The sequence below is a fragment of the Penaeus monodon genome, chromosome 14, assembly GCF_015228065.2.
Source record: "Penaeus monodon isolate SGIC_2016 chromosome 14, NSTDA_Pmon_1, whole genome shotgun sequence".
Classification (NCBI taxonomy): domain Eukaryota; kingdom Metazoa; phylum Arthropoda; class Malacostraca; order Decapoda; family Penaeidae; genus Penaeus; species Penaeus monodon.
Window position 1 is genome coordinate 3,418,239 of NC_051399.1, and position 25,000 is coordinate 3,443,238.

At 39.0% G+C, this 25,000-nt stretch overlaps 2 protein-coding genes across 5 annotated transcripts in view; one reads left to right on the forward strand and one right to left on the reverse strand.

Annotated features, from left to right (window-relative positions):
* The first annotated feature begins 4,365 nt into the window (after positions 1 to 4,365).
* Positions 4,366 to 14,336, forward strand: LOC119580801 (arylsulfatase A-like). 2 transcript variants are annotated; one of them, XM_037928927.1, is made up of 12 exons: positions 4,366 to 4,423; positions 6,169 to 6,735; positions 7,337 to 7,420; positions 7,973 to 8,096; positions 9,822 to 10,021; positions 10,804 to 10,936; positions 12,046 to 12,212; positions 12,695 to 12,819; positions 12,976 to 13,106; positions 13,198 to 13,306; positions 13,485 to 13,620; positions 13,787 to 14,336. In XM_037928927.1, the coding sequence occupies exons 2-12, from the start codon at positions 6,542 to 6,544 to the stop codon at positions 14,016 to 14,018; spliced, it is 1,635 nt and encodes a 544-aa protein (XP_037784855.1). In that variant the 5' UTR covers positions 4,366 to 4,423; positions 6,169 to 6,541; the 3' UTR covers positions 14,019 to 14,336. The 2 variants fall into 2 exon arrangements, with proteins under 2 accessions (XP_037784855.1, XP_037784856.1); XM_037928928.1 differs by lacking the exon at positions 7,337 to 7,420 and having other exon boundaries at positions 6,169 to 6,552; positions 8,006 to 8,096.
* Positions 14,337 to 14,933: 597 nt separating this feature from the next.
* The window catches only part of LOC119580800 (BTB/POZ domain-containing protein 6-B-like), a 16,383-nt gene continuing 6,316 nt past the window's right edge, over positions 14,934 to 25,000 (reverse strand). For all 3 annotated transcript variants that reach the window (XM_037928926.1, XM_037928925.1, XM_037928924.1), the window contains exons 6-9: positions 20,664 to 20,843; positions 20,228 to 20,424; positions 19,836 to 20,004; positions 14,934 to 19,560 (exon numbers count right to left, since the gene is read on the reverse strand). In XM_037928926.1, the coding sequence (XP_037784854.1) occupies positions 19,267 to 19,560; positions 19,836 to 20,004; positions 20,228 to 20,424; positions 20,664 to 20,843 (840 nt within the window). In that variant the 3' untranslated portion in view covers positions 14,934 to 19,266. The remainder of the gene's footprint in view (positions 19,561 to 19,835; positions 20,005 to 20,227; positions 20,425 to 20,663; positions 20,844 to 25,000) is intronic.

The window sequence follows — 25,000 nt, forward strand, 5'->3', positions numbered from 1 at the left end:
TCTCCTCTCTCTCTCTTCTCTTTCTCTCTCTCTCTCTCTCTCTCTGCTCTCTTCTCTCTCTCTGCTCTCTCCTCTCTCTCTGCTCTCTCCTCTCTCTCTGCTCTCTCTCTTCTCTCTCTTTCCTCCTCTCTCTCTCTCTTTCTCTCTCTCCTCTCTCTTTCTCTCCTCTCTCTCTTCTCATCCTCTCTCTCTCCTCTCTTTCTCTCTTCTCTTCTCTCTCTCTCTCCTCTCTTTTCTCTCTCCCTCCTCTCTCCCTTCTCTCTTTCTCTCTCTTTCTCTTTTTTTTCCCCTCTCTCCCTCTCTCTCCTCTCTCTCTCTCTCCCTCCCCTCCTTTTTCTCTCTCTCTCCTTTCTTTTCCCCTTTTCTCCTCCCCATCTCTCTTTTCTCTCTCTCCCTTCTTTTCCCTTTTTTCTTTTTCTTTTTTCCCTCTTTTTCCTCCTCTCTCTTTTCCTTCTCTCTTTTTTTTCCCCTTTCCTTTTTTTTTTTCTCCTTTTCTCTCTTTCTTTCTCTTTCTCTCTCTCTCTCCTCTCTCTTCTCTCTCTCCCTCTCCCCCTCTCTTTTTCCCCCTTTCTCCTCCTCTCCTCTCTCCTCTCTCTCTCTCTCCTCTCTTTTCTCCTCTCTTTTCTCTCTCTCTCTCTTTCCCTCTCTCCTTTCTTTTTTTTTTCTTTTCTTTTTTTTCCTCTTTTTTCTCTCTCTCCCCCCCCCCTTTTTCCTTTCTTCTTTTTCTTTTTTCCCTTTCCCTTTTTTTTTTCCCTTTTTCTCTTCCTTTCCCTCTCTCTCTCCTTCTCCTCTCTCCCCTCGCTTTTCTCTCTCTCTCTCTCTCTCCCTCTTTTCTCTTTCTCCCCCTCTCCTCTCTCCTCTCTCTCTCCTTCTCCCCCCCCCTCTTCTCTCTCTCTTCCCTCTTTTTCTTCTTTTTTTTTCTTTTTCCCTTGTTTTTCTCCTCTTTTCTTCCTCTCCTCTTCTTTCCTTCTCCTCGTTTTTTTTATTCTTCCTTTTTAAAATTTCTCCTTTTTTCTCTCTTTTCTCTCCTCTCTTTTCTCTCTCTCTCTCTCTCTCTCTCTCTCTCTTCTCTCTCTCCTCTCTCTCTCTCTCCTCCTCTCTCTTCTCTCTCCTCTCTCTTCCCCTCTCTCTCCTCCTCTCCTCTTCCTCTCTCTCTCTCCTCTCCTCTTTCTCTCTCTCTCTCTCTCCTCCTTCTTCTCTCTCACTCTTTCTCCTCTATCCTCTCTCTCTCTCTCTCCTCTCTCTCCTTTTTCCCTCTTCTCTCCCCCCCTCCTCCCTTCTCTCTCCCCCTTTCTCTTTTCTCTCTCTCCTCCCCCCTTCTCCCCTCTCTCCTCCTCTCCTCTCTCCTCCCTCTCTCTTTCTCTTTTCTCTTTTCTTCCTCTCCCTCCTCCTTTCTTCTTCTTTTCCTTCCCCCTTCCCCCTCGCTCTTTCCCCCTTTCTTCTTTCTTTCTTTCTCCTTCTCTCTCTCCCTCTCTCTCTCCTCTCTCCTCTCCCCCTCTCTCTCTCTCTCCTCCTCTCTCTCTCTCTCTTCTCCCTCTCCCTCTCTCTCGTCTCTCTCTTTTTTTCTCCTCTCTCTTTTCCCCTTTTTTCTCTCTCTCTCTCTCTCTCCTCTCTTCTCTTCTCTCCTCTCTCTTTTTTTTTCTTTTCCTTCTCTCTCCTCTCCTTCTCTCTCCTCTCCTCTCTCTCTCTTCTCCCCTCCTCTCTCTCTCCCCTTTTTCCTTCTCATTTTTCCCCCTCCTCTCTCTCTCTCTCTCCCCTTTCCCCTCTCTTTCCTCTCTCTTCTCCTCTCTCTCTCTCCCTCCTCCCCTTTTCCCCCTCTCCTCTCCTCCTCTTATCTCTCCCCCTCTCTTTTTTTCTCTCTCTCTCCTCTTCCTTTTCCCCTCTCTCTCTCCCCCCTCTCCTTCCTCCCCTTCCCTCTCCCCTCTTCCCCTCTCCCCTCCCCCTCCCCCCTCTTCCCCCCGTCTCCCCCTCTCTCTCTCTCTCCCCCTCTCCTCTCTTTCCCTTTCCCAATTTTTCCCCTCCCTCCTCCTCCCTCCCTCCCTCCTCCCCCTCTTTTTCCCCTCCCTTTTCCACCTCCCCCCCTCTCTCTCTCTGTCCCTCCCTCTCGCAGCCCCCCCCTTTCCTCCTTTGCCCTCTTTTTTCCCGTCTCTTCCCTTCTCCCCCTCTCTCCCCTCCCCCTCTCTCGCTCCTCCTGGGGCCCCTCTCCCCCTTCTCTTTTTTCTTTCCCCTCCTTCCCCGGGTCCTCCCCTCCTCTCCTCCGCGCTCCCCTCTCTCTTCTCCCCTCTCCTCTCTCCTCCCCTCTCCCTCTCCCCCTTTTTGGGGCCCTTTTTCCTTTTTTCTTCCTCTTTTTGTCCTCTCTTTTTTTCCCCCCCTGGGGTTTTTTTCCCCTTTTTTTTTTCCCTGGCCTTTTTCCCATTTCCCCCCTCCCCTCCTCCCCTTCTCTCTCCCCCCTCCCCTCTCCCCCTCTCCCCTTTCCTCTCTCTCTCCCTTTAACACTCTTCTTTTTTTTTTCTTTTTTTTTTTCACCTTTTTTCCTGCTTTTCTCTTCTTTTCCTTTCGTCTCTTTGGGTTTTTTTTAAAATCCTTTTTTTTTTTCTCCTTTGGTTTTTCTCTTTCAACTCTCCTCTCTCTTCTCTCTCCCCCCTTTCTCTCCTCCCCTTCATTTCCTCTCTCTCTTTTCTCTCTCTCTCTCTTTCTCTCTTCTCTCTCCCCCTCCTCCTCTCTCTCTCTCTTCTCTTTTCCCTCTCTCTCTCTTTTCCCCTCCCTTTTTCTCTTTCCCCCTCCCCCTTCTCCCCCTTTTCTCTCTCCCCCCTCTCTCTCTCCCCTTTTCTCTCTCTCTTCATTTTCCCTCCTCTCCTCCTCTTCTCTCTCCCTCTCTCTCTCCTTTTCCTCTCTTCTCCTCTCCTCCCCCTCCTCTTTCTCTCTCTCCTCCCCTTCTCTTTCCTCTCTTTCCCTCTTTTTTCTTTCTCCCCCCTCCTCTCTCTCTCTCTCTTCCCCCTCCTCCCTCCCTTCCCCCTTCTCTCTCTCTCTCTCTTCTTCTCCCTCTCTCCTCCTCTCCCCTTCCCCTCTCATCTCTCCTCCTCCCCTCTCTCTCTTTTTCCCTCCCCTCCCCCTCTCTCTCTTTCCCCTTTTTCTCCCCTTTTTCCCCTCTCTCTCTCTCTCTCTTTCTCTCTTCCCCTCCTCCCCCCCCCCTCCCCTCTCTCTCTCTCTCTCTCTCTCTCTCTCTCTCTCCTCTCTCCTCTCCCCCTCCTCCTCCCCTCCCTCATCTCTCCTCTCTCCCCCTCTCTCCCCTCTCCCTCTTTTTCCTCTCTCTCTCTCTCTCGTTCCCCCTTTCCCCCCTCCCCCTTCTCTCTCTCCCCTTTTCCCTTCTCTTTCCCCCCCTCTCCCCCTTCTCTCTCCCCTTTCGCCTCTCCCCAAATCTCCCCCCCTCCATCATTTTCCCCCTCCCTCTCTCTCTCTCTCTCTCTCTCTCATAAAAGGGCAAAACCAATGAACAATCTGGCTGGTGACTTGGATTTAATGAAGGTTGGGAATGCAAGTTATTAAGCTTATATTTACATCAGCTCTTAATATGATATCCATGCTCTGCTCATATGCATATATATCGCATTTGCGTCTACTGTAATAGGTAAGTTTTAAATTCTTAAATAGCCTAATTATTTAAAAGTTTAAATCTGGCACTTTGTGTATGCATACATACATATATCGCCCTTTAAAACAACACAACGCGCGCGCGACACACACACACACACACACAAACACCCCAACAACACACCCACACCCACAACAAAACCCAAACACAACAAACAACACACCCACACACCCCAACCACAAAAACGAACAACATACATACACACTCACGCCACTTTTTCCTTCTGTTTCGTTCTTTTCTTACAAACAAACGCCAGGGATGCTGAAAACACATCGTATGTGGATTCATGTTGCAAAAATTTAAAAGAAAAACCCATTAAAAACCCAAACAATGCAACAGGGCCTTTTTTTTTTTGCTATTTTTTTTTCTTCTATATGTGTTGTGTGTGTGTGTTGTGTGTGTTGTGTTGGTGTGTGTGTGTGTGTGTGGTTTGTGTGTGTTGGTGTGTGTGTGTGTGTGTGGTGTGTGTGGGTGTGTGTGTGTTGTGTGGTGTGTGTGTTGCAAGCGTAAAGTCACGTCGGTGATTAAGACTCCGAACACAAAGGGTGCTCGGGGGCCCCTGTTGTTTTTTGTTTACTGCATGAATGTCTATGCATGTACGCGTATGTTTCCTTTACGAGAGAATTAGCTTTCAGATATTCCAATATTCCGATTCCTTATATTCCAATGCATCATTTCTCATTCTATAAATAGAGGCACGTCGACATATCAGGGCCAGTGCCGAGCCTGTAGCCAACCTGGGAAGGAGTGTTGAATATTAAAAGTAAACTGGTACGCATTTTCACACTAAAAATTTCGTTGCGTGGACAAGGAACGGTGAAAAACAATTATGGTGTGTACTGTGCTTCACGAAGAATGGGAAAAGAAAGCATTGACTAAACGCTAAAAGTGATTATGTTATTGTGTGAACAGCTGATGTTAGTGGTTGCATGCAGGATCGTTATTGATTTGGTTGCATGGAGTGTTGGTCGTTGTGGCTTAAAGGTGGTTTCGAATACACGATGTTGTTTTTTTCATCATTGTTACGATGATGATGATGATGATTATCATTCCTGGTATTGGTATTATTATCAGTATCAATATTATTATCATTATTATTACTAAAATAATAATGATACTTATTATCATTATCATTATCATTGTTATATTCATTATTATTAATATTATAATAATTATTATTATCATTGTTATCATATCAACATTATTACTATTAATATTATTATTACTATTATTACTATTATTATTATTATTATTATTAACGCTATTATTATTAGCGTTAGTATTAGTGGTAGTAGTATTGTTATTAATCTTATTACAATTATTGTTATTATTATTATTATTATTATTATTATTATTATTATCATTATTATACAAGGGAAGAGCATAATGAGGTACTGCTTTTGCTATACACTCAAGGAGCTGCTGCAGAAGTTGTGAGCATATTTCTGTTAGTGTTCCATTTGCCTCGAACTTCAATCACCCTAGGTCGCTGGTAGTGACCCGGTGTTTGATTTTAATTAGCAGATCTTAAGAAAAGAAAATAATAATAATAATAATATTAGTAATAATAATAATAATAATAATAATAATAATAATAATAATAATAATAATAATGAAGGGGACGAGGAGGAGGAGGAGGAGAGAATAGGAAATGAAGAAGAAGAAGTAGAAGAAGAAGAAGAAGAAGAAGAAGAAGAAGAAGAAGAAGAAGAAGAAGGAGAAGAAGAAGAAAAAGAAGAATGAAAGAAAGACCAAGACAAAGAGAAAGAAACGAGAAAAGGAAAAAGAAGCTGAGAAACAGAAAGAAGAGGAAAATGAAAATGAGAACCAGAAAATGAAAGAAAGAAAGAAAAAAAACAAAGACCGCACTTCAATATATATCTTGAATCACGGATGAAAATAATATAATGATAATGATAATAATAATAATAATAATAATAATAATAATAATAATAATAATAATAATAATAATAATGAAAGGAAAATCTCTATTTTCTCGGGTAATTAACAGCGTCAATTATCAGGCAAAACCATTAACGCTTTTTCAATTTTTCGTCTGGCAAAGTATAGCTTTAGTGTAACCCCGACAAAACAGGTATTTTTACAAGGTATTCTTGATTTTGAAATTGCTTTTTCTGTCTAGCCACTCATTACAAATATACTATAGATTTCTGCGACGTGTTAGCTCTTTACCCCAAAAACATCTTTGCGAAGATGATTAAGCATGTGTAATTCATATAAAAATTGTAAGTTCTATTCTAGATCACGATATTGAAATGCTTACCTGTTTAATGGGAAACTTGTGCCTAATTATTACTATTATTATCTTCATTATTATCAAAATATGATTTCGCTTTCTTGTATTGTTTTATTACCACGGATAATAGTTATATCACTAATATTATATATCACTAGTAGTGTCCTTATTACCATTATTATTAATGTCATCACCAATCTTAATCTTAATACATGGTGATCATCATCATTATCATTTTTCTGTTTATTTTCCTCCCCAGGTCCTCTGCATCCTTATCACTGACTCAATCACCGTCGTAGAATGTATGACAACCCCCGGAACGCTTCGTAAAGGAATTATCAGCGAAGATTAAGTTATTAGTGATAGCGTAGACCAGCAACCTTATCATTATCGTCCCTCTCAATATCTCAAGACAAGCACTATCTTCTCTCGACTCCTGTTAGTTACCGAGAAAGCCAGTGAGAGTTAAGAGTCAAAACAGACCATTTCAGAGACACAAAACAAACCATTTCAGAGACTCAAAACAGACCATTTCAGAGACTCAAAACAGACCATTTCAGAGACTCAAAACAGACCATTTCAGAGCCTCAAAACAGCCATTTCAGAGACTCAAAACATTCCGTTTCGCAAACATGTTTCGGAAGTACATGTTAATAACGTGTCTCCTCCTGGCCACTGGCGTCTCTTTAAGCCTCGCTGCCGGAAATACGATAAAAGCCCAAAGGAAAATTCACAGTAATGTTTCCCGACCTCCGAACGTTATCATTTTGTATGCCGATGACCTCGGGTTCGGTGACCTTAGCTTCTCAGGTCATCCGACTTCCAGGTGAGTGCGCTGTGTGTGACATTTATTAAGAGTTGAAATGTATAAGAAATATTAATATATGATTTATAGAATAAATATAGGTAGATAAACTGTTATATATATACATACATATATATATATATATATATATATATATATATATATATATATATATATAGATAGATAGATAGATAGATAGATAGATAGATAGATAGATAGAGAGAGAGAGAGAGAGAGAGAGAGAGAGAGAGAGAGAGAGAGAGAGAGAGAGAGAGAGAGAGAGAGAGAGAGAGAGAGGAAGAGAGAGAGAGAAAGAGAGAAATAGAGAGAGAGAGAAGAGAGAAATAGAGAGAGAGAGAAAGAGAGAGAGAGAGAGAGAGAGAGAAGAGAGAGAGAGAGAGAAAGAGAGAGAGACAGAAAGAAAGAGAGAAAGAAAGAGAGAGAGAGAGAGAGAGAGAGAGAGAGAGAGAGAGAGAGAGAGAGAGAGAGAGAGAGAGCGAGAGAGAGGGTAAGAGAAAGAAAGGGGAAAAAATGCAATAAAGTTGTAAACATTCTCTCCTCGTATCGTAAAAGCACAAAATCATGGCGGCGGTTACCTATTGCAACATTAACACGCCAACAGAACGCCTCATATCGATCAACTAGCGGCCAATGGGAGGTTCTTCAATCAGTTCTACGTCACGAGTCCTGTCTGCAGTCCTTCGAGGTTAGCAGAACTCTGTCTTTTGTTGAAGTTGATGCGAAATATATGGTATACCCTCTGTTCCAGTGTTTCTTTCTGTGTTTTGACTGTTTGGCGTGTTTTTCTTTCTTTTTGTGTCTGTTTGTTTGTTTGTTTGTTTGTCTGTTTTCGTGTCTGTTTGTGTGTCTGTTTGACTCTGTCTGTTTTTTTTCTCTCTCTCTTTCTCTTTCTCTTTCTCTCTCTCTCTCTCGCTCTCTCATTCTCTTCTCTCTCTCTCTCTCTCTCTCTCTCTCTCTCTCTCTCTCTCTCTCTCTCTCTCTCTCTCTCTCTCTCTCTCTCTCTCTCTCTTTATCTCTCTTTCTTTTTTTTCTCTCTCTCTCTCTCTGTCCCTCCCTCCCTCCCTCCCTCCCTCCCTCCCTACCCCCTCCCCTTATCCCCCCTTCCCACCCACCCTCCCTCCATCCCCGTCTACCCCCCCTCCTCTCTCTCCCTCATTCCCCTCCCACCTCCCTCCTTCCTCCTTCCCTCCCTCCTTTCCCTCCACGTAATCAACCCCTTCCTCGCCCCCTTCGCCAGAGCTGCCCTCCTGACCGGCCGTCTTCAGGTGAGGAGCGGCGTGTACCCAGGTGTGTTTACCCCCGACAACACCTTGGGTCTTCCGCTCAACGAGACCACGATAGCGCGGCTTCTCCAGCGGCAGGTGAGGAGAGGGAGAGGTGGGCGTGGTTTCGAAAGAAAATAAGATTAATAGTAATAGTAATAACAATACTTAGAAATAATAATAACAGAAATACTACTACTGCTACTACTACTACTACTAATAATAATAATAATAATAATAATAATAATACTTGGAAATAATAATAATAATAATATAATAATAATAATAATAATAATAACTTAGTAATAATAATACTTAGAAATTTATTTGAAACTGAAGGAAAAAATGATGATATTTAAAAATCTGTTTAAAATTGAAGAGAAAAAGGGGAGAGGTGGGTGTGGTTTCGAAAGAAAATAAGATATAATAGTAATACTAATACTTTAAAATCTATTTAAAGGGTCTGGAAAAAAAGAATACTTAAAAATCTATTTAAAATTGAAGAAAAAAAAGGAAGCGTTGGGTTTGGTTTTGAAAAGGAAGCGATTGAAAATACTTAAAAACCTCCTTAAATCTGAAGGAAAAAAGGGAAAAACTGCACTTGGTTTCGAAAAATATTAATAATAATACTTAAAAATCTTTTAAAACTAAAAAAAAAAATAAAAAAATTTAATTTAAAAAAAGAAAGGGGTCTGGTTTCGAAAAAAAAAAAAAAAAGTTAAAAACCTACTTAAAACTGAAGAAAAAAAAGGAAGTGTTGGGTTTGGTTTCGAAAAGAAAACGATTTAAAATGCTTAAAAACCTACTTAAATCTGAAGAAAAAAGGGGATGATTAGGGCCTGGGTTCGAAAAAAAACTACTTCCCAAACTATAAAAAAAACGATTTAAATCAAAAGAAAAAAGAGAAGCGTTGGGCCTGGTTTCGAAAAAACCTGCTTATACAACTTAAAAAAAATATATATATTAATAAAAAAAGGAAAGACTTGGTTCTTGTTTCGAATGAAAAGAACAGCTACTTAACAAATAAAAAAAAAGAAAATAAAGAAAATCTAAAGAAAAAACAAATTAAAGTTGAGAGTTGGGTTAAGTTGTAAAGAAATTTAGTTCGTTCGAAATCTACTTTAACTGGAAATAAAAATTCAAACTTTTTTTTTTTCTAGAGGGAGAAATATTTTTTTCTTTGAATAGGATTTTCCTTTATAGACCCTCTCTGAAATAGAATATGATTTTCAAACAGAAAAAAAAAACGGTTTTGAAATCCTAAAAAGCCTAGTAACAGTACACTCTTCAAATACATCCTTTCAACTTAAAAAAAAACAATATCACAATCAAGTCTTGTTGTAAATTAATTATATGCAAAACATATTCAACACGATCATCATAATCCGACCCAAACACGATAGCATTTTATCAACAAACACAATTCGTCACATCTTTTACCCTCAACATCACCCGCGCATGTCAAGCCCACACAGCATCACTATTACCAATCCCACACGCAAGAAACATCGCACACCCACCCATTTCCCACAGATCACCCCCCCCACACACACACACTCAAATCAACGCCCATGATCCTCGGAAAATGGCACCCGCATTACCCACACACACTTTAACCCACGCCCGCCTACGGGATTGCCGCGTCTTCATCCTCGGCAAATAGCACTAAGTTTACCCACACTTAAACCCATGTCCAGATACTCACTCCACCCACATTACACCCCCCCCCCACCCATACACTTAAACCCCCGCTCTGGCACTCACTCCACCCACATTACATCCCCCACCCCCCACCCATACACTTAAACCCCCGCCCACCCACAGGGTTACCGCACCATGATCATCGGCAAGTGGCACCTGGGCGTGGGTGCCAAGAGCCAATACCTCCCGACGCACTTTGGCTTTGATGAATACTACGGCGTGCCTTACTCCCACGACATGTGCCCCTGCCGCGTCTGCTTTCCTGACGGAGGGAGTTGCTTCGATAACTGCTGGGAACAGGATGTGTCCTGCCCCCTGTTCAGGTAGCGGGAGGGTGGGCGGAGCGTGGTTTTGTTTGTGGGCGTGGTTGTGGTTGTTTGTGGTTGTTCGTTCGTGTGTGTGTTTGTTTGTGTGTGTGTGTGTGTGTGTGTGTGTGTGTGTGTGTGTGTGTGTGTGTGTGTGTGTGTGTGTGTGCGTGTTTGTGTGTGTGTATGTGTGTGTGTGTGTGTGTGTGTGTGTGTTTGTGTTTGTTTGTTTGTTTGTAGTCGTGCACGTCACTTACAGATTTATCAATAAAGACTTTTAAAGCGAAAATGACTTTTCAAGAAGTTTCTAAAACATTTTTTTTTTAATTAAAACTTTCGCGACTTGAACAGATTCCTAATGCACTGAATGCCATTGTGGATTCTATTATATATATATTTTTCATATATCTGTTTATTTGCTTCCTTTTTTTACCAATCAGCAGATTTTTTTTTCTTTTTTTTTGAGTCATAAAAATATCAGGTTTTTAAAAGCAGGGTCTTTCCGCATTTTTTTTTTTTAAATCCTGATTTTTTTTGTATTTCTTATTTTTCCAGCAACACAACCGTTTTTTTTCGGACTTTTACCATAAAACTTTTTCTTTATAAGATCTCTAGAAATATATTTTATTATCAATTCTTATTTTTAGAAGCACAATTTTCTAAAGATTTCTAGTATCTCAGTTTTTAATTTCCCTTTACTTGTAGCAACAACCACTTTATCAAAAAAAAAAAAAAAAAAAAAAAAAAAAAATCTCTCTCTCTCTCTCTCTTTCTTATTCTCTTTCAAAAATTTCTTTCAGCAACACAACTATCTTGGAACAGCCTGTGTCTCTGCCAACCCTCTCGAGCCGCTACTTAAACCGAGCTCTTGGCTTCATCAGCGACGCTCATCACAAGAACCAGTCCTTCTTTCTCTACTTCCCGACGCATCAGGTAAGTAGGTAGGTAGGTAGGTAGGTAGGTTGGTGGGTTCGTAGGTAGGTAGGTAGGTAGGTAGGTAGGTTGGTAGGTAGGTAGGTAGGTAGGTGGGTTCGTAGGTACGTGGGTACGTGAGTGGGTAGGTAGGTACAAGAAACATGAAGGTAGGTAGCTGGGTGGGTAGGTAAGTAGGTGGGTAGGTTGGTAGGTGGGTAGGTTGGTAGGTGGGTAGGTTGGTTGGTGGGTGGGTGGGTGCGTGGGTAGGTAGGTAGGTAGGTAGATAGGTGGGTAGGTAGATAGGTGGGTACGTAGGTAGCTGGGTAGATAGGTAGGTAGGTAGGTAGGTGGGTAGATAAGTAGGTTGGTTAGGGTGATAAGCTGAGATGTGGGTAAGCTCTAGGTAGGCAAGCAAGTGGGCAGGTGGGCGGGTAGGTAGGTAGGCAAGTAGGTAAACTGACAAATAGGTAAGCAGTAGGTAGGTTGGTGGACAGGTAGACAAATAAGGGATAGACAATATACTTTGATAATAATTATATACAACACGTATAATGATGTACTATGAACATTAATTAATTATATATGTATAAGTCTTTTCCATCATCATTATTGCCTAAAGATTCTATACATTTCTTAATGAATAGAGGAATCGTCTTGGCGGACCCTAACCACAAGGATTTCGACACTCCTCAACAAACAGAAAAAATAAACGCTATATCTTGGCAACATGATAAATATTCCCCAAAGATTCTCGACATTCCTGAACAAAAAAAAAAAAAAAAAAAAAATATATATCTTGACAACATAATAAATATTCCCCGCAATATACTCGACATTCCTCAACAAACAGAAAAAATATATATCTTGACAGCATGATAAATATTCCCTCCAAATTCTCGACATTCCTCAATAAACAAAATATATATATATATATCTTGACAACATCATAAATATTCCCTCAAATATACTCAACATTCCTCAACCAACAGAAAAAAAACTTTATCTTGACATGATTAATATCCCCCCCCCAAAAAAAACTCTCGACACATCCCAACATTCCCTAACAAACAGAAAAAACAACAACCAACCAACCAACCCAACCCACAAACAACCAACCACCTTGGCAGATCCACCACCCACAATTCGCGTCCAAGAAATTCCACGGGAAGAGCGACCGAGGCAGAACCGGGGACGCTCTGCTGGAGTTGGACTGGATGGCGGGCGAGATAACGCTGCTCTTGAGGAAACTTAGGATCGATTCGTCGACGATTCTGTGGTTCGCTTCGGATAATGGGTGAGGAGCGTGTGTGTGTGTGTTTAGGGAGGGTGGGGGTGGGGGTTAGGAGTGGGTTGGGAGGGTTTGGGGGGGTAGATTTGGGGTTGGGTGGGGGGGTTGTGAGTTGTGATGTGTGCGAGGGAAAGTGAGTGAGAGAGAGAGAGAGAGAGAGAGAGAGAGAGAGAGAGAGAGAGAGAGAGGAGAGAGAGAGAGAGAGAGAGAGAGAGAGAGAGAGAGAGAGAGAGAGAGAGAGAGAGAGAGAGAGAGAGAGAGAGAGAGAGAGAGAGAGAGAGAGAGAGGAGAGAGAGAGAGAATGAGAGAGAGGGGGAGAGAGAAGAGAGAAGGAAAAAAAAAGAAAAAAAAAGAGAAAGAATGCGAAAGAGAAGGAAAGAGAGAGAGACAGACATAGAGAGAGAAAAGGGAAAGAGAGAATGGGAGTCAGCGAAACGCCCTCACATCATAACCACCCCACACTGACCGTCGACGCCTGTGTCCCTCAGACCCAGCCTGACCCGCCACGAGCGAGGGGGGTGCGCGGGGCCCTTGCGCTGTGGGAAGGGGACGACGTGGGAGGGCGGCGTCAGGGTCCCGTCCTTCGTTTCCTGGCCAGGGAAGGTCAGGCCAGGTCAGTTCCCAGTACCGTTGTTCCATATGTAGAGGTGGGTTTGTAAGTAGTGTGTTCAAAACGGGGGTATTAATATGCCGATGAATATATGGGGAATTGAGTCATTTTCATAGCGTTATCTTTATCTCGCTCTCTAAAGATCGGCCTCTCCCTCAGGTCGGACGAATGGGCTGGTGTCAGCTCTCGACGTCCTGCCAACCCTGGCCGCTCTGACCAACGCTGACACATCCAACCTGACTCTGGATGGTGTGGATGTTTCCTCTCTCCTTTGGTCACCGGATAATAAGGTATCAGGTGATCTGTTGGACTTAGCTAGAACTTATATACCATGATATCCACACGAATTCTTTCATATTTACACGAAACATTATTGAACAGAGCCCAAGGGAGATGTTCCCGGTGTACTCCGAGGCGCCGACGAGGTCCACCGATCCCTTCGCTGTCACGGACGGCAAGTTCAAGGCCCACTTCTACACCAAGGGGTCAGGTACGTCCTTTGGGGCTTCCAGATTTTCTCTCCGTTGTTTTGTTCTCCACAGACGTTTCGCGACGCCTTTGCCAGCAGTATATTTCTCGTACTTTGAGGATTAGTTAAGTTCGTACTAAAATTACCTTCATCGATACCATTGCTATGGTGACCTAGTGGCCGTCTTTATCCTCAACAGATCTGTCTGACGCCAGCAATTACGACCCGATGTGTCCTCAGCGCCACCCTCTCACGCGCCACGACCCGCCTCTGCTCTTCGACATCCAGCAGGACCCCGGGGAGCGTTACAACCTTGCGAACGACACCCTCTACCAGTGAGTCATACAGCATTAACACTTTGCACCTATAGCGAGCAAAAGTATCGCTCTACAACAGTGTCAGTGTGCATGTCCCGCGTCAGTCGTAACGAATGCACAATCCGTTACTGCGCATAACAACAATGACAGCTCTTCAGCATGTATCTTTCTCCCTCCTTCCCAGGCCGGTACTACAAGCCTTAACAAAATGGAGAAACGAACACATCGCCAACGTGACGTGGATGCCTCCTCGCACTCGCGCCCTCAACGCCCGCGCCCAGCCTTGTTGCACGGCGTCATCTTGCAACCCCTTCCCCGGGTGCTGTGACTGTCCGAGCGCCCCTCTCAACCCCCCAGAGAGGCTCGGTGTCTCAAAGCCTATAAAGAAGAGTCACGTTCGTCAGCCAGCGAACTAGATATATTTGGATGGTCATTTCTCTCTCTCTTCATCTTTATTACTGTTGTCTTTCATTGCTACGCTGTTTTGCAGGAAGTGTGTTGGGATGCCTTACCCGTGTTAACCTCCTTACAAGTGTTTGCCAATTGAATATAGCCTTTCATTTGGATAATTGAGACACCTTTGGTTAATTTGTGTGACCTGGCATGGCGTGTCACGGAAATCATGCAGTCTCGAAAATGATTCATTGCAAGGATAAATATTTCACAAAGGGTTTACAAAATGTTTGAACTAATGATGATTTAAAATGGCAATTGCAAATAAATAATTGCCTTCATTATTTCTTTTTCTCGTCTTTCAAGGTCGACGATTCTATAATCATCACTTTTTTAAAACACGGATTATTACATGACCAATGTTTATAGGTTTTGAACACACATGCATATGTGGATACATACATACACATGTAAATACTGAGAGAGAGAGAGAGAGAGAGAGAGAGAGAGAGAGAGAGAGAGAGAGAGAGAGAGAGAGAGAGAGAGAGAGAGAGAGAGAGAGAGAGAGAGAGAGAGAGAGCGAGAGAGAGAGAGAGAGAGAGAGAGAGAGAATGGGAGGGAGAGAGAAAGAAAGAGAAAAAAAGGGGAAAAAAATTACCCTAATGCTGTTCACCTGTTAAGGATGAAACACAGAACACTGAATAACATCCATCTTCTAAGAGATATCATTCAGCAAAAGGAAATATAAATCTTGAAGGGTGTTTGAAAGCACAACTAACTTCCACTGAAAGTTAAGACAGAAAAGAGAGAGAAGCACAGGCTGTGTAAAACCTTAAAAGGCCTATAAAATTTGCAAGGGTTTGGTACTGTAAATCTCAGCATCTGAAAGGTCTAATAGTATTTAGAGAGGATGTATAGAAATAGTAGAAAATGCCAGATAATTTTTACAGTTTAATGACTTAAATGTGAAACAACAAGTCAATCAGAATTACCTGGCGGTTACCTTAGAATTATACTGGTAAGAATATGTTCAATACAGAAAGGATAATATACACTGAACAAATAGGCAATTCACATCATTATTCAAGTAAGTACAGAGCTGAAGAAAAAAGAAATGTTTTCATTCTCCTCAGTATTATGATGGCTGAAAAGAGGAGCTTTACAAAGTATGAAGAAAAGCTAAAGTTTGTACTCTAGTACCTGTGGCTAAATGTTTTTTTTTTCACAGATGATGCTAGCTTAGATGATAATATACACACAACTGTGATACTATAATGGACTTACTTAAAACTGCATTATCTTAATCACTGATACCAGTCTACAGCCATACCTATCAACTAATCTCTATGGAACGATCTTTACTATAGGGTCAATGTCTCATTTCTTCATAACCGACTTTCATTTATATCATATACATTACTTCTTTCACAAAAATACAGCAATTATATAAAATGTGAACCAGTTTCGTTCATCACATAATCCTTACTTTTCCTTCTTACTGTATACTGTATTCTCCTTTAGATAATGTAGAAAGAAGATAGGTCCTCATAGTATAATTTGATTCTCCATGAAATTCTGTTTGAACTACTGAAGTTAATTGGATTATTTTTGTATTATTTCATTATTGTAAAAATAGTCTTTCATGAAACTGAATCTCACATGATGATATGAGGAGTGAAATTAATGCACACAAAATGAATTAGTCATAAAGACATATGGGACATAATACATTTTGTATAAATGTATACTAAGACAGCACGAAGGTAATAGTTTAGTCTAATATTGTTCTATGCTTCAGAAGTTTTTGAAATAGTCTATTGTTCAAGATCAGCTGTCACTGGCTACATTCACAGACAGGTGCTCTGAATGTTCACGACTCTGTCTAAAAATGTTTTGCTTACCTAGATGAATACACTACTATAAAAAGTCTGATATCTGACTACCATGGCAAAAAATAAGTTTTTCTGTTAGAAGCACTGAAATATTACCGAGATAAAACTGCTTGACAAATATTGCATGTAAATTTCAAGTGTGAAGGATTCACATAATTTCAAAAGTGTAATGTTCTCTAATACAAACATACTTTTGACAGGTTTCATCCTTCAGAAATAATTTATGGATTACTACTAAAAACATTGCTAAGTTGGTATAAATAATTTAGCTTCCTGAAAGTTCACAATTCAAGATTTAACATAGCCTGGTTAATTAAAGGTAACAATGGCTTAACTTGCCATTTGCTTTAGGCGAGCTGTCGGCAAAATATATAACAATGCTCTCTTGATGAAAACCAAAAGCTTTACTCTCAAAAGTAGCACAAGCTTTCTTATGCTACTACGAATGCTAAATGAACATGCAAGTTATCTTACCTAGTCTTTGATATCCTATGGCACTTATAAGGGAAAACCCTCTGAAAAGTCTCTTGACCTTGGAATTCTAGCTAAACTCTCAGTTAAAAAACATGACTGCTGACCTACAAACAAAAAATCCTATAATACAGCTAGAAGTAAACAGTAATATATTTACACCACATCGATGTACGGAAATGGGAGTGATTAAGGCTCTGTCTGGCAGCAAATTGTTGGCAAGCACATTATGCTATTGATCAGTTTATCCTGATATTCAAGAAAAAAAAAAAGTCTTTTTAGCTCACATATAATCAAAACTTTGCAAAAAGCTGTATGGAAGTCTCATATTGCAACTGCAATATCTGGTCTAGCTCATCCAGTCAAAAAGAACAGCACAGGATGCAAGCTCTTATACTTTTGAAAAATATTGATCAGCCCAAAACTTCACAAAAATATCCTATCATAAAGAATGCATGGGTTATGTCAGAATTCTAGAACACCTCAAACTCTTTACTCTATTAACATACAAATATCAGTTTGTTTGAAACACATGTAGATATAATGTTCCCTTGCAAATTTACAAACTTTTGCAAGACTCAATATGAGAACTTATTAAACTATAATTAATTAGAAACTTTTTAGGTTAGGTGACTTAGGTTAACTATCAACATTTTACTTTTTTTTGACAAAAAAGGTAGTAAAATTAAAGGAAAAAAATTCTCAAATGCAAAATATTATGCTTCACACACTACTGTGTCATAATGCACATGTTGAGAACCAATGGATTTTTAATGTAATACTACGAATGACATGCATGCATTCATAGATTCATATTTACGTTATCTGCTTCCCTACCACATTCTTATCTTTGTGTCCTATTAATGCTGCAGTTCGTATGTCTGAAGGAAGTTATGGGCCAGTAGCAAACGGGTATAACCAGACATAGAATGATATTTAGTGGCCCTTCTACCTTCCATATAATGAGTCAAAGAGTTTTAAATTGCAGGATTCAATTCACTAAGTACTAAATCCTATAGCATTCTAAACTATCTGCACCACACACTCTTAATCCTTTGCCTTAAATCTTATGGCACATATTTCCAACTTTTGATGGAATCTCATTATTTAGTGTACAACATCACTTTCGTAATGGTCTTATATTGTACGTTTTAGATAAGAAAAAAAAAAAACGTATATCTTGCTTCTGGTTACTGTGCTTCTTATATCTAATTAATCATAAACTGACTACTGTACAATTACCATTTTTTTGCATGCATCTGCATACAATACTTTTGCTGCATAAAGCCAAATTAAACCAGGATTCCCTTAACTTGAACCATGTGTTCAATGCAAAAGATATGCGTGACATATCACAAATTCCTATATATTCAACATACCTACATATAAAATACAGAAGTGTACTTAAGGTTGTAAAGTTTATATTTACAGCAATAATGTTTTATTTATATATATATTTTATACATAAGAAAAGTTGATACCAAGTCTTAAAGACTGAACTAAATAAATATCAATAACACAGCAATAGAAAATGCTCATACAGAAGTGTCACTGTTTATACATACAATCTCAGTGACACAATTTCCATGCTTCGGCAATTAAAAACTTGATCCTACAATAGATTAATAATTCCAGAGATTACATTAAAGATAATATCAATGAACTGACATGCTGCAGTATGAATAACAAATCGGAGGGCTATAGGTAAATAGTGCTTTCTTCCTTAGTTTGAGAGGAGCGTTGAACAAATTACGACTTAGAGCGATATCTGAGGAAAAAGAGGACTATGCTTTAAGCAAGAACTTCTTCACAATGAGATTCTCTATGTGGCTCTTCTCTTATATTATAAAACATTTCCCACACTTAATTTGCATTTGAAAATAACAAAGTATGCCTTCTATATTAAAAAAAAAAACAATAATAAAATATATACAGCTACAAGGGATTTCATTTGAAACTAGCAGTATTTCTTGGTATCTTCGGACACACAGACTCGGCACACATTATATATCATCCTCTTTTTATATCAAATTATATAAACAAATATACAATTTACATAAAATCAACCACTGACTAAAATTATACCTATTTTTTTTTTTTTTTACATAAATGCTGAAACAAAAATATATAAAAATGATATTACAAAATCTCAGATGAAATATATAACTTTCTATCCTTAAAACTAACATTTGACTGATGAAATTAAGACAAACGTGAAGGTAAAGATAACTAAAGATGTAAATTCAAGGCTATGAGTTATAAAGAGATTCAGTGTGGTTTTACGGTAATCGCCCACACGCATTACGAGTTAATGCTTACCTACTTAAAAGTCAAGTCTCAAAAATTCTCCTAGCATAAACATATGAGTTAAATACCTAATTTGAAACATTCAATTAAATAATATGCATTACCATTATATGGAACAGAATATTTAGAGACACGAGTTTTACACAACTCGGCTGGTTAAAGGAAACGCACTGTGAACGGTAAAGAAGAAGTGTATCACAACGGATTTTTAGGAATAAGATGCGCATTTTTGCTGAGTCATTTTGATATCAAGAAGAATAAATAGTAGGAAAATGGACTTGTTGCAAGTTTACATCACTATCTGTTTACCTCTACTTTTACTATGTTATTGCTGAGTCCTGCTCTATTTTGACTTCTACCAGATTTTTTGACAATCAGTGCACAATTTACTTATGATATCAAAAACCCCTAATTTTATTACCCAAACCAAAAGAATCCATCATGATCGGTTTGCATAATTGTATAAGGTTTATATACACTGTATTAAAAGAGGAAGAATAAAACCACCATATACAGGTGTCCTTAAGGATCTATGGTTATACATGGTATAACCATTGAATAAGCTAGAACTGCCGCCGCTTCTTTGAGAGGACGGCACCGATTACTTTTCCGACGAATCCATTGTCGGCCCGTAGAAGATGAGTTCTGGGATCTGGCCGCCTTGGACTCCAGTGCCGTTGGTGCTCTCGGATGAACAGTGGAACATGAACGTGACGGCCCCTACGGTGACCTCGCTCATGCCCTCCTGGCCAAAGTAAGAGAGCTCAGCGCCGTCTAAAATAGCCGAAGCCGTATAGTACACGTCCCTCTCGACTTGTACAGGGTGCGCGAAGTAAACATGGAAGGTGTTTGAAGAGCCATCAGAGAAGAATTTTGTGGTGCTCTCGGCAAGAATCTGGAGAGAGAGAATTACATACAAGATATTAATAAATGAAAAGAAGAATAACATGCAAAATACCTGCAAATAATGGGGATGTGGTGGGTAGTTTCTGAATGCTGTTGTTTTGATAATTAGATGTTATATTTTCAGCAATCTAGATTGAATTATTCTATTACCATTAAAAAAAAAAAAAAAAAAAAAAAAAAAAAAAAAAAAAAAAAATAAATAAATAAATAAATAAATAAATAAAAAAAATGAATAAAAAATCAAATACCCTTGTGGTACATTACCTCTCCATACTTCTTTAGCTCAATCCTGACACTGTAATCAGCTGCACCGCTCGAGGACCCATACAGACCATACCCAACAATAAATATCCGTTTATCAACCATGAAGTTTATCGAATCAACTCTCCCTCTGTAGCGCCACTGATTACTTCTGTAGGCCGATGACTGGAATCTGTTGAATTGTGTTCACATTATGTTTAAATGTCTTGACCTATTCATAAATACTAAACATTGTTTCAAAAAATACAATAATTTTATAATTCCTCTTATTTAAACAATCTAAGATATGGCATGAAAATAAACAACTATTATCTAAAAAGGAGAACAATGCTAAATCTTTACTGTCTGTAAAAGGATTAAAAAAAAATACTAAGGAATGCAAAACACGCTCTTACCTATGGCATATCTGTTTCTTTAGTCCCTGTCTCGGCTTAACTGGGTAGGCAACAGCAGGCTTGTTGCGAGCTGTGAAGTGCAAAAAGAGGTCTGTGGTCTCCTGCAAGGAGAGAATACCCGACTGTGCCGCCCCGTTTGCGAATTCTCCGAGCTCCATGCATGGGATGCGGATTAGATTCAAGGCTGAGCTCAGCACCTGCCCGTAGGTGAGGTTAAATTAAGTTATCTTACCTAAGATATATATGTACTTTTTCAAGTGATAGTCAAAATTACGATTAAGCAAGTGGTAAAAGACTGTATCTCACATAACACAAAGCCTTTAGCTATCCAAACTTACTACTTGACTGAGCATTTAAAAGCACAAATTAAACAAACAACACCTCGAACCCTTGAAACAATAGCCCAAGGCGGAAAACAATGCCACAGACCCCCTACCTTCCGTTTATTGTCGGGAGAGGGATCGATTTCCTGACGAGTGCACTCTGCCTCGGCCCACGATAAAGCTGCCTCAAACAAAATGATCTCGCGGCAATTCAGCGTTTCTCTCGAAAGGACACTTGTTAGAGTAGGAAAGTCAATATCTACAAAACCATCTGACTGTAGTGCCATCTCAGCCTGCAATGGAGACTTAAAATAAGGACCCAGGAAGTTACCATTTCAAAGAAAAAACAAAATAGAGAAAACAAGAAGGAAAGAAAAGAAGAATAAGAGAGCAATAGTTAACAATAATTTGAACTGACTATAATTTTAATGAAGAGAATTGACTGGAAAACCTCACATCCTTTCCAAGACGTGCATCATCGATCTTACTCAAATTCACAACGCACAAATAACACGAAAGAACAATGATGAGGTAACGTGGATTTATCCATGCTAAAAGAAATAGATTACAAAATCAGTGGAAATATTATCATTTCCTCATTCATCTCTCTATCCGTCTATTTCTTTATACTACTGTTCTTTTGTTCTATAGATTTTCTCTGCACACAGTTGGCTTCACAAATGGTTAGTTATCAAGAACTGATTCCACTCTTAACTCCTTACTATTCAAGAAATTTTCTATATTTACAATCATCATCATCTTCATTTTTTATTGTCCCCATTATCATCATGTTAACACCAGCGGTAATAAGAATAATTTCTTTGTGAAAATTCAAGGAATCGCAAAACTAAAATGAATTCAGATAGGCCTAGTAACCAACTCCTTAGTGACTAAGCATTTTTGAAGCCATCTACAGAGGATCCCCCGTTATTTATCCTCAATATCGACCACAAAAAATACAATGAATTATGAATAATGAATAGAAATACAAAATATACCATAGGGTGTAACGTGGAATGGGACTATAATATCCAATGGTCTGCTCAAGCACACAGTCTATGTGTATATTCTTAAAATAATTCTAAAAAGAATAACACCTATAATTTTACCTAAAAAGTTAATACTAAAGAAAAATGCAAAAACTGAATGTTCAAAAATAGTGTAATTAATACTCCCACCACAGGAGTTCAAAAAGAGAGAGTAGAGGGGGGGGGGTGGCATTAGCATGTGGCTGAGGCGATGGGAATGAGGGTTGAGCTATGGACATGTACATGGGAGTGACTCTTCACCTTTTATATCAGCCATTTTATCTTCATTTTCAATGAGATTTCTTGGAAAGGAATCAGGGGTGGTTGGGGTGTGGATGGGTGAGGGTAATCGTGCGTTCCATTTTCGATATGACGTCAAAGTAATGCTTAGATTTGGGTGGGTAAGCATCAGCCATTATTCAGTAAAACTGTGATTACACTGGTGTGTTGGCATCAGCCTCTTTCAGTCACTGGAAAGTAAACATGTCCTGTTCACGTATAATGTCCTCGTTAGGAGTGTATACCAACTTTCAGTTTTTGGAACATGTCTACATATTTCATACTGTAGTTTCTTTTAATCTTTGATTCTTAAAAGTTTTTTTTATGTGCATAAACTTTCAGAACCCTAAATACAAGAGAGTGACAAGAGATCAAAAGCACATCTGCAAGACACTAGTAACAAAAGACAGAAATGATGAAAAATGGGAATCCCCTGTAAACACAAAAAAAGATAAATGAAATTAATTCCCAGTAGACAGTGCATGCAATCATTCTCTGCATCAATTTCCTAAAAATAAAATTGCGTTCTATATTTGCCACCATAACTAGGTCAGCTTTATCATAAAAGGCACCAAATTGATTTGTGATGGATACTAGTACAGCTTTAGCCTATCTGCCAAGATAACCAAAATAACCTTAAAATATTATCAATTCCTTAATAGCAATGATCATGTGTAATGAAGACTCCTTTGACTCAAGTTCTTAACAATAACAAAGATCTACAAAAGAGCAACAGTAACAGATGATTGGAGGGGAGGAGGAGGAGGAGGAGGAGGAGGAGGAGGAGGAGGAGGAGGAGGAGGAGGAGGAGGAGGAGGAGGAGGAGGAGGAGGAGGAGGAGGAGGAGGAGGAGGAGGAGGAGGAGGAGGAGGAGGAGGAGGAGGAGGAAGAAGAAGAGAAGGGGAAAGAGAGAGAGAGAGAGAGAGAGAGAGAGAGAGAGAGAAAAAAAAAAAAAAATCCTTTTCATAATTTCAGCATAACAATTAACCCAATGGCTGCAGATGGCATAGTATATTGCCACATCCACTGTAATTTTCATTTATTAATTATGATTACACATAGATAGCGCCACAAGTACTTAGTCACCAAGGAGTCAATCATTAGTCCTACCTATTTCATCTGATTACCCTTTTCCTTGATTTATCGGAAGATCATTATAAATAACATAATAACAATTATCTTGTCAAGAACAATAATATCAGTATCAATGAAAAAGAGAGAAAAAAGATAATCGCAGAATGGGGAAATCAGGTGGATTAAACTGCTAACTTAACCCAGTGGTGATGGCAATGGCATGTATGTTAAGTCTAGTTATTGTAATGACACACAGGTTGCAAAGAGAAAAGGATACTTGTAATAGGCATTTCCTTACTTTATGCTTGGAAAACTATACCATTATCTGTGATGTGACACTTTGGTAGATGAACAAAAATATTCATTTGGTGCAAGATAACCACAAGTTTTTGGTCACCAAGGAATCAATCATTAGGCTATTCTATCTCACCTGTTTACCCTTTTCCTTGCTTTTCAGAAATATTCCTTTTTATTCTATATTCCTACTGGTACTGTTCATAACATTATAATAATCACAATATCAACGATGATAATAACTACAGCATCAACAATAACAGCATTTGAAAAAGAAAAAGAAGAAGGAAAAAAAAAAAACAAGGACGGGAAAATCAGGTGAGGTCATGTTGACTCCTAATTAACTCCTTGATGGCTGAGCACTTATGGAACCATCTATGTAATGATATTTCACAAAATAAAACTACAGTGAACATTACACTTTCCTGGCAGGATTGGGTTAATATCATATAACAATTAAAACAGTAACTATCTTCTAAACAGATTATAACACAGAAGGTAATATTTAGCATCAGATATTATATATGGCTCCCTGACCTAATCCAACAAAATCATATTTTTAATAAAATTGATATAAGCTGATTCTAAAATTTTATATACCGTTTCTAGAGCACATGAGTAAAAATCCATATCAGGTGATTTTATCCATAACCAATATGAAAAATTTTAATAATATAAAAGCAAGTATGGCAAAATAAGAGCATATAGAACATTTGTAAGCCAAAGAAATATATGCAAATAACCCACTGGATCCGGACGCTTCACTGAAATCACATGGCCCAAAATACGGGCATTGATTGGCCACTCTGACGTGTGCGTGGCTTGTAGGCTGGATGCACATGGACACTCATGTGTGGTGACAAAGACTCTATGCCTCCCCTTTGCAAAGTTATTTTCTCTTCTGCATAAGCATTTTTAGCTTTATGCCATTTTCCAATGTCCATAACTGTCATTTGATTTGTTTTATCCAGATGGAAATAAACTGTTTTCCTTATACAGACTCCATATCATCTCTCTAGGCAGTCCATAACTCAGTGCAAGAATAAAAATAATAAGTAACTTTTTGTTATTTGTGATTTTTTTCTTTTTTTCTTTTTTTTTATATTCAATTTTCTGTAATACAACCTGTGCCAATGTAACACATGAAAACTATCTAATTCCAGCTAAAGATCAATTTTCAGTTATTCCTTTCCATAGAACATGTGTTTTTTTTTTATTACAACAAACATGTTTATTTTGCACTGTCTGTATAATCAAACTTTCCAGAAACAATCATCACAAGTGAACATGCTATAAAATTTCTGAAGTTGACCGCTGTTTGGTTATCTTGCACCAAATGAATGTTCTTGCCAACCTACCAGTGTCACATCACAGATAATGGTATAGAAGAGCACAGATTAGTTTTCCAAGCGTAAAGTAAGGAAACGCCTATTACAAGTATCCTTTTCTCTTAGTATAAGTCCTCAATTACCTTGATATCTAAAAATAATAAAATTATTAGATACTATTAATCAAGAAGTCAATTAAGAAAAGAGAGCAAATACTGATGGATTAAACAAATTCAGGTAAAAAAAAAATTGTATGGTGAAATTCATACAACTAGTAATATGGCCTCTTAATTATCCTTGAGAAAAAGAAAGAAAACAATAGCTTCTCCTAATCAATCCATGGATATAAACTTGCAAACAAAGGGAGGAACAGAAAGAGGAAAATGTGCGAACAAATCAAATCACACTAGAAAAATCTGGCTTTACAAAAATGAAGCAGAAGCCTGC

What these genes read in the sequence shown, in the direction of transcription:
- LOC119580801 (XM_037928927.1), top strand. Translation starts at nt 6,542, where the DNA reads ATGTTTCGGAAGTACATGTTAATAACGTGTCTCCTCCTGGCCACTGGC. An exon ending in CCTGTCTGCAGTCCTTCGAG is followed by an intron (nt 7,421 to 7,972) that starts GTTAGCAGAACT and finishes CCCCTTCGCCAG; the next exon opens with AGCTGCCCTCCTGACCGGCC. An exon ending in TGGTTCGCTTCGGATAATGG is followed by an intron (nt 12,213 to 12,694) that starts GTGAGGAGCGTG and finishes TGTGTCCCTCAG; the next exon opens with ACCCAGCCTGACCCGCCACG.